Below are 12,480 nucleotides of genomic sequence, written 5' to 3' on the forward strand. Positions count from 1 at the left end.
TAAGTTCCTTACTTATTTTCCATAAAAAGCTTTAGTCAATTTTTTGCCATTGTGTTAGATTCAAGCAAAAATTGTTATTAACATATCTACGTAACCAACTTTCTATATCTTCCATCCCGAAACAATTATACGGGGTCTCGAACCCTTAGAATAAACATTTTTGGTTTAGGATAGTGTTAGACTGGGTATAGCAACACAAAAAATACTGAAAACATTTCAATAGAAATATTTTTAAAGACATAAGACAAACGGTCAAGACATAACACCATCTCATTTTAAGCTCTTAACAAGAAGGTATTAAAAATAATACTGGTATTAAAAATTCATGAATTTATTAAAAACACAAAAAACAACAATCTAATATAGCTGTAATTTTAAAATTTAAAAGCGTCCTACATTTATATTATTTACCACAAGTATTTATTACATACTTGAATTATTCATAATTGTTTGAGTTTTAATAATTTAAATATAATATAATTTAAATAGAACTATCATCTTATATACAGTCAAAATATCATTTATTTATATCAAAGGTTTGAATACAAAATTACAACCAATCAACGTGTATTTTTATACAATAATAAATATTTGGCCTTTCATATTACCGATTGAACACAGTTTTATTTGAAAGGAATAAAATTATTATATTTGGGTTACAATTAAAGTTATTCATAGATATTAATTGGCTTTATACAATACGACAAATCAGACAACAATTTCGTTCGGCTCAGTAACCAAACACTCGTGGCATCACCTTAATCTATTGTTATCTAGGTTCGATGTCCGCGCGAACCACAAACGTCTTCTTCCTAGGCGTATCGTCCACTCCATAGAAACACACACTCCTATTCCTCTTACAGTCTACAGATGAAAAATTACGTGGCAGTGTTTTCGATTTGCAATCACTATTCAGGCAATATTCGTATATTGGTCCGTCGTTGAAGTACTGGCTGTAATAACCGTCACAAATGTCAAACGCACTCTGGCAGGGCTGTCCCTCGGGGCAGGTGCGGGCTTCCTGCGGGGGGAAGTACCAGGGGGGTGTCGGGGCCCCGGGGTGGGGCCCCGACTGTCATCCTCAGCGAAGCGGTTTTGAGACTATGATGACGTCAGGCGCGGATCGCGTGGTCTCTGTGCTCATCGGACGGCGGTCGATGACTTTCTTTGCTGTAAATATTACATAATTAATCCACTGCTCGCATAGCAATAGAATGTTTCGGCCGTGTATAAATGTATGATACATCATTGTCAGGAAACTTCCATTCTATTTGCGCATTTAACATTCGCTCGATCGGTGAAGGAAAACATCGTGATGTAACCGGGTACTCCTTGAGTCAAAATTCGGCGTGTGACAGGCACAAGAGGCTGACCAACTCGACTATTAGATTGGCAAATGAACATGAAACAGATACTGAAATCTGAGCCATTACCTTGTACCTTTAACAATCATAGCCTATGATTATTTATTTTAATTTTAAAAGGCATATGCTGTTTAGCGAAACCTGTTGTTGTAGTAAGACCTGTCCTAAAAACATCTGCGCATCTTATAACTCTGGCCAACATATTTCCCGTAGATTCCCGTATTGACTAAATATTATTCGTGATACATAAAACGAAACAGATATTTATTTCTAAACGTAGTAATTTAATTGTAAAGCACAAATAGCTTCAACGATATAATATCAAAACTATATAAGTTAGCGCGCCAGTTAAAACAGCACAGCTATTACGCGGATTAAAACTATCTCAATATGGGCTTACAGGCGCACCTAATAGGATTATAGCCGGCGATACATTAAACGGAATGAAACATATCCAAGGGTCGCTTTATATTATGGCTGTGATTTATAGTCCGGTCAATAAGTAAGAAACTGATTTGAATATTTCAATAAATCAAAACAATAGGTAACCCAATAATCAATATCTATAGTTATGTAGTATCTGGAACTTGACGGATATTCTTCCCTTAAACTATCTTAAAATTGTCATGGCATTTAGTGTAGTACAGGGGAAAACCGCGGTAATCAAAACGCGCTAAGTACCAGTGGAATGCGCATATCATAATGTGACTCTTAGAATCGTCATATCTTAGGAGTAGTAACTCTTAGGAAAAAAATCATGAATACTATTTTTGTACAGAATTTTAAGTTCTACAACCTTTGTTTGATGTTTTTTTTTTTATAAAAATTAGCGTAGCACACAAAGGATCGGTGGGGATCTTTAAAACTTTATTTGTAAACCCCAGCTCTCCACCAATATTTGACTCTCCGGAATTTTCGTTCTTTTAAATGTCTAGATTGACTATAAAAGCTACATAGTTTTGCTTTATAACGTTTTAGAGAGACTTTTTTTGATTTTGTAATGCTACAATACCAGTTAATGTTGCGAACGTAATACGATTTTACGTTTCTTTGAAGTTTATAAATAGTTATAATTGTTTTTAAAAAGCAAAAACTAGACCATTTTTTAGATTTGTTCAAAAAATTAGTCTATAGCCACATATATATATATATATATAAAATCCATGTATATATCTATAGGTTGTCTATATTATAGGTATATATCAAACCTATAAATTGACATTGACCAAACCTATAAATTCAAATAGCGAAATTGAATATAGAATTTATTAAAGTAATTTTAATTATACGTATGACCACCGTTAATTAAGGAATATTTTGTCACGTTTATTTATTTACAAAATTTCACGAGACAGACAAAATTCAATAGCTATTTCGTGCTTATAGTATGTTTATTATGTGTATTATTGATAATAAAAGCAAAACGAATTAGAATTTTATCCGAAAAAGCTTTCTCATTGATGTGTGTGTTTGTAAAGGTTTCAAAGTAAAGTAAAAAAAGTAATAATTTAACCTTAATCTATTGGTTCGATAGGCAAATAACGTATTATTGTAATGCGTAATACGTTCTTGCAACAAAATAGAAATGCCTCCTCAGTGATTACTTCCATTCTCGATAATCCTGTTACATTCCTTAGCGGTATTACTATGTTATGTTCGCGTATGTATTAGAGGTTCGAGGATGAACTAGGTTCGTTTTCGGGTACAGAAGACTTACCAATAAACACTTTGTCCACACGTTTGTATATGGCAGGTAAACAAAGTCACTGATCAAGCAAGTTGAAATTGACTAAAATTGCAAGACATATATATTTGTATATATGTATTATAATTTGTATATAATAATAACAAGATTTTTATATAGTTGAAATAGTAGGTGAACATTTGATAATCTAGAAATATAGGGATTTATTCCGTTAGAATCTTCCTGATTTCTGTTATAAGGGAAGCTGCTTCAATCAAAATGATTTTCTTTGGATGAAAGGAAATTGCAATCTGTCGAGTTTTGATTCCTTTGCGAATAAGTTTTGTATATTAGATGCATATTGATAATAATCTTGTATTATTTTAAATTCATTTATTTTTATGTACCAATAGCAAAATTTTGTTTGCTTCTCTAAATTACTTTATATCAATATGAAATTACTTCTCAACCTTAGCAAGGTCACGACACGACTGAAACTGACATATTGAAGGCTAGTTTATCCAAATTTCATTATATTTAGCGGACAAACAATTGAATTTTTGTGAAAAAATACGTACGTAATTTGGTTTCTTGAGGTGTGGCCTGTCTTAGAAGCTCTATTGTAATCTGTGACGTGTTAGTGGGCGCTGGTGGCGAAGGCCTAACTATCGTAGCCCCGGAATAGCCAAATGTTGAAAAGCCTCTGCTATTTGTCGTTCCAGAACCTGCAAAATAGAAGTTTGGTTGATTAAAAAGGTTTACTTGTGAAATACAATTTGTAAAATTGAATAAAATCTGTAAACTCTATTACAAAATAAATGAAACAGCATATTAAAGAGGGTAAATTGCCTAAATCAAAGAGCTTATTATACATTTAAAATTATCAGAGAGAACTTGATTGATATTCGAGTCCTTTGTCAAATGAAATGGAATAATTTTGGATTCGATTCGTTTCTGTAGGTTTAAAAAATCTTTTTAATTTTAAATAACGGAAATTGAATTTTGATTGATTATTACCGTGTTATTAAATATTTTATAAAGATACATTTCAAGGAAATTATATCTGTGACGAAATAATTGATTACCGGGGAATCGAAGCTGCAATCTGCGTTTTATGACGCTGTGACTAATTTTGACCATGTATGGCTTTGAGTTAAAACATAAATTACAGAAATGCCATCTTTTCAAAAGATCAAAATAATTCCTAGTTTAAAAAAAACACATTTTTTTTATTAAGTGTTTAATCAAAGTTTAACTAAAGTAAATGGTTGGTTCAGGATGATAATATTACTAAATACCAAATAGATTAATTAAACCGAGACGCTCGTCTTGGCTGGGATAACTCGCACTTTGTCACTCTATGAACTAGGCTACTATGTCAATGCTGTGCTATTGCTCCCAATACTGAAGGGAACTATCTTTTATTAATAGGGGCTTTGCCCTGTCGCCAAGGTTTGTATAATTCTGGCGAGTGACATACATTTTGACATAACAAACTTCGATATTAGCAAAGAAATTTCTTAAATTTAAATTCAAAAAGTGGAGGAATTTTAGTAAAAAAAAAAATCTTTTTAAAGACTTACTTTACTTTTTGCGTATTAAAAACATACATATCACACATGGAAATTTGAAATTAAATTCTTAAAATGCCGGCAACGCAACCGCGAGCCCTCTGGCATTGAGATTATTCATGGGCGGCGATATCACTTTACATGAAGTGAGCCTCCTGTAATACTACCTTTTTGTTCGTGTAAAGACGAAAATTTTCAAAGCTAAACAATAAGAAGTTCAGTATGGCACAAAAAGTATTTGTATTTGTATGGCTGAGTGGTGGGTTGATAACGAAATCATATAATGTTAGTGAAAAAACGTCTTAAGCACCAATAACTGTAAAGAGAAGTCAACCTTGAACAGTTAATTCAAAAATGTTCTAAAATCAAACGGTTCTGCTAAATGCCTGATTGCATTTCTTTCCATTTAAAAATCGTATTCCGCTAAAAGCATTTTAACGCGATTTTGAACACGGAAGCTGCGCGATCTTAGAAAGCTTCTCCGTAAAAATTATTTATAATAGGTATATTATTTTTAATAAATACTACTAATCATGTTTATTTTTGAAAATATTTTTTCTTGCACTATATTTAATATACATTTTAGTGTACTTTAATATTAAGTGCTAAACAGTGAATGAAAAAAATATTGAACACAAGAACAGAGTGTCATCTCTTTAATAGAGACTATAAGTAGCGTTATTGGACACTTACTTATGATAACAATCCTTTTTAGTAAATTAGGTTAGACTTAAATTACTTATTAGTCTTAAGTTAGGCTAGATCGTAATGTACCATGATGTCGTAGTAAAGACACATGTATATAAAAAAAAACATAATATACATTTTACTAGTCTTGAATCTCACCCAAATTTTTCAAATGTAGTGTAATGCTTTAAAGTTTACAGTTACCAATTCTTAAAAGACCGGCAACGGACATGTGAGCCTTCTGGCACGAGAGCCTCAATTCTCTTCTGTTCTATAAAAACAAGTAACAAACTAAGACATTGGTTTAGTTGCTTCTTAGTCGGGACAACCTTATTACCTGACCAAAAAAAGTGGTAGAGATAAACTCTGAATCCCAACCCTCCCGGCATCTAATGTAAACCCGATAAGCAAGTCCCGATATCACAAATCCCCAAAGATAAGATAACTCGTGAAGTTATCTTTTATTGTTTTCGCTCCCTGAACGCCTGATGACAGCTTACCACGGAACATTGGCTACGACAAATAACATTTTTATCGATTCGAAATATCGGATAAGATTTGGAGATTCTATCAGATAGTTTCTAATAAAAATTTGCTTATTTGCAAGTAATAAATAACACCCGAAAATTAAAAGGTTATTTTAGCCTTACTGGGATGCGATTGCTTGGTAACATAAATTTAAGATAGATGCAATATTATGTATAAGGTATTAAAACGTTTTTTTTCTCTATGTTTATTGTAATGTTATGGTTTCGTTTTTCGTATAGATTGTATTTATTATTAACTTTTATATTTTATTATATATATATACTTACATATATTGTATATAATAAAATATATTGGAGCAATGGCGTTAAAGCCATAAATATAATAGCAGCCTTCATCGTTATATGTCAATTGTTACAGAGCTTATAAATTAAGAACGTCAAAGTCAAATTGGTTCAAAACAATTAACACTAGTAGTTTATTTGATATGCCAACATTGCTATAGGTAAATTGATTATTCAATGATCGACAGTAATAATGATTCAATAGTCATAATTATATCAAAGTATATATTTATGGCAAAATATTGTTTGTCAGGTCATCGATCTTATGAATGTAATTAAAAGAAAACTTTTTTTCAAAATTGCAGCTAGTGTTACAAACAATTCACTAGTTCATCGGGAATGTTGTCGCTTTGTCGATTACAAACTTCTATGAGGGTCCCGAGAACTACTGTTAGCTGTATGATTGTTTACAGCCGCTGTGGGATACGCATACAAATAAAGAAATATAGCAATTATGTACGGATTACGGCTTAATAAAGATTGGAGTTGATAGGCTGATCACCTATTTTTCTGGGCGGATTTTACACTTGCTTATGAGCAAGGTGAAGGAAAACATAGTTAAGATATCGACATGTCTTAGATCCAAAAGTGACTCTGAGATGTTAATCTCTATATACTTATATAAAATTCTCGTGTCTCAATGTTTGTTCCCATACTCCTCCGAAACGGCTCGACCGATGATTATGATTTTTTTTATTCATATTCAGTAAGTCTGAGTACCGGCTACTATCTATTCAAACCCCTAAGTGATAAAGGATGTCCACCCCAAAAAAATGTTTTTCATTTTTTAGACAATTTTATTTGTTTTTATTTTTTATGGTACAGCAAAAATACATACAACCCTTAAATGTTACCCCTCTACGAGAGACCCCTATTTTTTATTATAGTAGATAGGTTATTTTTATTGAACTAAAAAAAATGTTTCCTGGAAATAATATACATGACAAAACGACGTTTACCGGGTTAACTAGTTACATATAAAATAATTAAAAACAAATTATATTAACAATTAATTTAAAAAACAATGTATATGTGGTCCTATCACTAAGATATTTAATTTATTGTATTTTATAATTTTTTAATTTCTTTTTTGAAACACTTATGCTTACTTCAATTGTCAAACATTTTTGATGCAAGATTATATAAAATATGCAGTAGATTAAGTACAATGTATGATGCGGTAAGATATATCTACGTTAAACTAAAACAGTATAAATAAGAAGTGCGAAACTTATTTTATTATACTAACAAATAATAATACGAAATATCTATAAAAACTAATGTAATAAACAGTCTACAACGTCATAATGTAGCACGACTATTATTTGCAGAAACTACTTACAAATTTGTAATTACCAAAAAAACTGAAATTTACGTTTTCGACGTGAATATTTTTTGTTTGTACATTCAAACTCAAACCGTCGTTTTTTTGCTTTTCAGTAACCTATTCGAATAAATCATTTATATAACCAACTTGTTATTATGTTTCGTATTAATGATATTAATGTAGCACAGATGAAATCGTATCTATTAGTTATCAAAGTGCTGTCAAACTAAATTGATCAATTGCAGGTTGTTCTCGATCAAACCGAGTTTGTAACAGAACTTGTAGTTTGCGCTTTGTATTTCGAAAATATCCAATACACGACTCGTATATAATATAAGTTAGATACTGGAAATCATTCTAATGTAAAGTTCTCTTGAGTTCACTTGTTTTCAATAATAGGCTTATAAAACTATTACTTGCACTCATAAACGTAAAAAATGTCCTTTAACCTATAAATGTTAAACAAGTGAAATCGAAGTCGCTTAATTAGGCGGCATTTAAATTTTTTTTTGGAGTATCGTTACAAAATTATCTACAAATAATTATTTGAAAAATAACTTCGCTTTTATGATAATCTTGAAGTTGATGATGCATTTTATGATTTATGTACTTGAATAAAAATAAATAAAATATGTTTATTATGGAACATAAGATGCAAGTTTCACTTATTATAATAAGATAAAGATTAACTTTGTAAAATTAAGATAATCGTTAACTTTGTAGTAAACCTTTTTACACAGCTTTTCTTTAATACATTTCTTAAATTTAATAAAAGGCAGAGATAAAAGAGCCTCTGGAATTTTATTGAAAAGTATCCCTTTTTCCAAAAAATAATTACTAACTAGGAAATTGCAGCCTGTGTTAGTTCCGAGTATTAACATTATGCGAATGTTCTATCTAGTAAACTATATCACTATTTTTATATACATACATAATATTTTCATAAATATATTGCGAGGGAATGGTAAGTATATTAATTGTACTTGTTTAGGACAGTAAAGTGAAGAGGCTTACACCTAACCTAACTCGCGTACGGCTCTGTAAATCGTCTATGGCGAGAAAACGTTGAGGTATTAGCTACCGCGCGGACTACTCAGTCATTTAGATAGACTAACGGCAACCAATGAAAAACAACTTTTTTTATTTATTAAGGATCTAACTAGCCTATCGGGCACGCAGTCAGTTAGATATGTGACCAAGTAGCCAGGTAGCAGGGGAGTGTCGAAGTCTCCCCTTTCTTAAAAAGGGACATTATTAACTAAGAGGGTTGGCTTCCCACGCAGGGCCCGGGCGTCAACCACTCCGGAAATATCGTCATGATATTTATGGGCGAGTCGGAGCCCGGTGACCGGCGCCACCCGCGTTACCTCTCGTGCTGTTAATGTCAGTGACATGTTTGACAATCTTGCCGCAGAATTTTTCCAGCTGCGATCTGTGCCTAAGCAACATATCGGATAGCCCATCCCGGGATATCCTCATGCCAGTCTCGAGCTCCAGATCGCACCTGGCCCTTCCGAATGTTGCACAGGCAACAAGTAAATGAACCACCGTTTGGTCGGTTCTGTCGTCACAGTCACACACGGGACTCAAAACTACTTTTGTGTGCATTTGTCGCGTTCTTAAACAAGGCTGTTAACCAAAAAAGTTAATCTCTACTTATTATAAAACATAGTCAAAACCCTTAACGTATGACCTTTATATATATAAAATTAAGTTAAAGGAAGACTTGAAACGAATAAAAAATCATACATATTTTTTTTTAAATTTGAAAGAACTTACCATCTGAACTTAAAGCAGTTTCGGCTTGAAACAAACTCTCTCTGGTCTGACAGGCTGACTCCTTTGTATCCGGCGCACCGACCGACACATCTCTTATCTCTCTTTTCCTCTCCTCTTCTCTCATCTTCGACTCCTCTCTTTTCCTCAGCGACTCCTCCCTTCTACTGATGTCACTCCGCCTTTTTCCGTTGCGTTCTATTTTTACTTCTTCCGTCTCCGTTTCTACATCTCGTCTCCAAGGTTCGTCTTCCATGTCGAGGTGGGTTTCTTGGATGAAGTCGGAGTCGATACTGGTTGGCTGTGAATTTAATAATTCTTCAGATAAAGAATTGATGTCATTGGAGTTAAATAATACAAATGTTTTATAATATACTTATACTTTAAAAAAACATTTTTGTGTATGGTTTCAATATATGGAAATATGTTTTTTTTTAACTTATACTGTACCAAAATTCAAGACAGCTTTAGTAAACGATTTATTACGTTATTTGGCGCCATTTACATAAACCAAACACCCGTCCTATCGCCTCCAAGTAAAAAATTTCCTGTAGCAAGCTATTAGATTCTTTTTTATTAGGTTTAGATAACAGTGAGGCGGAGGCTTTTCTACAGTACCACGAGAGAGGGTGGGAGAGACAATACCTTATTAATATTTATGATGTTGGTTATTGTAATGTAATGTTAATTTAATAAAAATATTTGCGGTTTTTCTAAAAAAACTTCATCTGAAATCGTATGATAATTAATATATACTAGTATAATAACTTTGTACTTTTGAAACTTATATCAAGTTTTCATTTACTCTTAAACAGAAACTCGAACAGAAAAAGTCTATTATTATTAATTTTAAAGAATTTAGCTAACTAAATTATTTATACAACCTCTACAAACATGATCATCAACTAATCGGTTACGAATTACAATTCACTAACACTTACAATAGGAGTATCAGAACGCATAATAATGATGAATTTGAAGCTACCAGGATACAAAGATTCATGGTCTATTATACAAATTTACTCAACAATATCAAAAAACTATAGACAAAAGCTAATTAAAACTATCCACGAACAATAATAGTTATGTTATTTATGCTTACTCTAATCTTCTGTTGTGAGAATTTTCTCTGTTGCTTGAACATTTCATTAGTATGATTGTCTCTCTCCAGGCTGGCTCTGGGTTCACTATCCCGCTGAAGACGTTTTGCATCGAGGGTCAAGCGACTGGTTACCAGGCTATCCAGCCGGTCTTCACAGGATTGGCGGATGTGTTCCTAAAAAAGTTAAGACAACCGCTTACGGATGATAATTGCTGTACATAAACTTGGTGGTTTAAAGGGAATTTTAATTATTTTTTAGGGATCTTTTTCGGACTTTGACCGTCAAAAGTTATTTTTTTAAATTTTTGCTTTCAATAGACTAGATATTCTTGTGAGCGTGTACAATTTGATTAGTAACGAAGTCATTATTTATCTCTGTGTACAAATAGTTTGATTTGATATTATTAGTAGTTGTTAGTCACAATTTAAATTTTTCAATAATTAGTTAACAGGAGGTGATTATGGTATGGTTATGGCTTAAATGCGCTTCCTATTTATTACTAACTAGCTGATCTGGTGAACCTCGTTCCGCCTAACAGTCAATAAATGAGCTGATAGTAAATAAAACATAAATTATTTTAATACCATGATACGAAATGACATTTCGACAGCAAGACTAATAAAGCAGATGATTTTCCCACTATACCATACATAGTTACAAATCCAAAAACAATAAAATCTTCTTGAGTTAAGGGTAACTAACACGACTTTGTTTTATTTATTATTCGTCCGTCTAGGTGTGTTTATCTTAGAGCCCGGCTTGACAGTTGAAAACTATCTTTGGACCGTCTAAATGGCAGTTTATTACTACCGTAACATTACTTGATATTTCCGTATTAATGTAAAATAAGGCAGTTACAATATAAATATTTGTAAGGTTTATGCAAAATAGAATATAACAAATTGGTCTAAAGGGGTAAAGTTTTGCGTTTGTAATGTAAAGCAAGTTGCAAATTAGTTTCTATCACAATAGACTGTTACGAACTTGACAGTTTAAGTTAAAATAACTTTTATGAAATAACCAGCTATTGACCGTGCTTTCGTTTGCATAAAAAAATTAACAAACGCTTATGAAATTTTCAGTTCTAGAAAGAAAAAACGTTTGTTTGATTAAAGCACACACATATACATATATATTCTAGCGGCCCCGCGAACTTCGTTTCTTGTTAATGTGTATTTACTTAGCCTACCTTTTCAGTGCATACTAACATGGAATATTTTGCTATGCTACCGCAGAGCTTAGTTTTTTCCGGAATTAAAACTTTTTAGGGTTTTCTGTGAATTTTTCTCGATTGTGAAATTTCTCGATATAAACCCCAGAATTCTAGTCATAAATTTTTAATTAACAAATACAAAATACGGGTTGACCGTAGATGCGTTGTATGTATTTTTGTATGCTGTATCTTAAAAACAAAACATTTCGCCTAAAAAATAGAAAGATATATTTAGGACCAAGCTTAACATTTACGGGGATGAAAAATAGATGTTGTCCGATTCGCAGACCTAACCAATATGCACACAACATTTCACGAAAATCGGTCGAGCCATTTCGGAGGAGTTTAATGACGAACACCGTGACACGAGAATATTATATATAGATATATAAAGAAAATATAAACACATTAATTTTAGATAAATTTCGACCTAAAGGCCTTTAAGACAAGAGTTTCCTTAAAGGCAGGGAACGCACTTGCAAAGTTCCTAGTGTTCATGGACAGTGGTAAGCAGTTTAGCTTTTAGCGTTGTTTGCCTCTTGTCCCATAAACGAATATACGTTCGTGCATTTCCAATTATTCTTCAAATAACATTTGCAAAAGGGACACTTTAGTTTGATATTTAAATGTAAATTGAATTAAAAGTAGGTACTAGTAGTCTGAAATAAATGAATTATGCCTTGCGAGTGCAAAAGTTCTAACTGACCACAATTGCTGAGAGCTCTCGTGCATATATAATGCAATAAATGCAAGAAATAAAATCGTTGCGACTTTATTTGTTTATACATAAGTTATTTCGAAAAAATATACAGCAAGTTTGCTTGAAATTTTGAAAATCTAAAACGCCGACTAACGCCTAAATATCAACGAGCTTTCACTCTAAGTTTATTCACACTTCGTTAACTTATACAAAAAAATACGTATA

At 32.2% G+C, this 12,480-nt stretch overlaps 1 protein-coding gene across 1 annotated transcript in view; it reads right to left on the bottom strand.

The window, feature by feature from the left end:
- Positions 1–559: 559 nt before the first annotated feature.
- LOC123707664 overlaps positions 560–12,480 on the bottom strand; it is a 114,493-nt gene continuing 102,572 nt past the window's right edge. The window contains exons 12-15 of the mRNA XM_045657925.1: positions 10,342–10,515; positions 9,243–9,540; positions 3,627–3,773; positions 560–1,170 (exon numbers count right to left, since the gene is read on the bottom strand). Of these exons, the coding sequence (XP_045513881.1) occupies positions 1,082–1,170; positions 3,627–3,773; positions 9,243–9,540; positions 10,342–10,515 (708 nt within the window). The 3' untranslated portion in view covers positions 560–1,081. The remainder of the gene's footprint in view (positions 1,171–3,626; positions 3,774–9,242; positions 9,541–10,341; positions 10,516–12,480) is intronic.

Source organism: Pieris brassicae, chromosome 3, assembly GCF_905147105.1.
Source record: "Pieris brassicae chromosome 3, ilPieBrab1.1, whole genome shotgun sequence".
Classification (NCBI taxonomy): Eukaryota; Metazoa; Arthropoda; class Insecta; order Lepidoptera; family Pieridae; genus Pieris; species Pieris brassicae.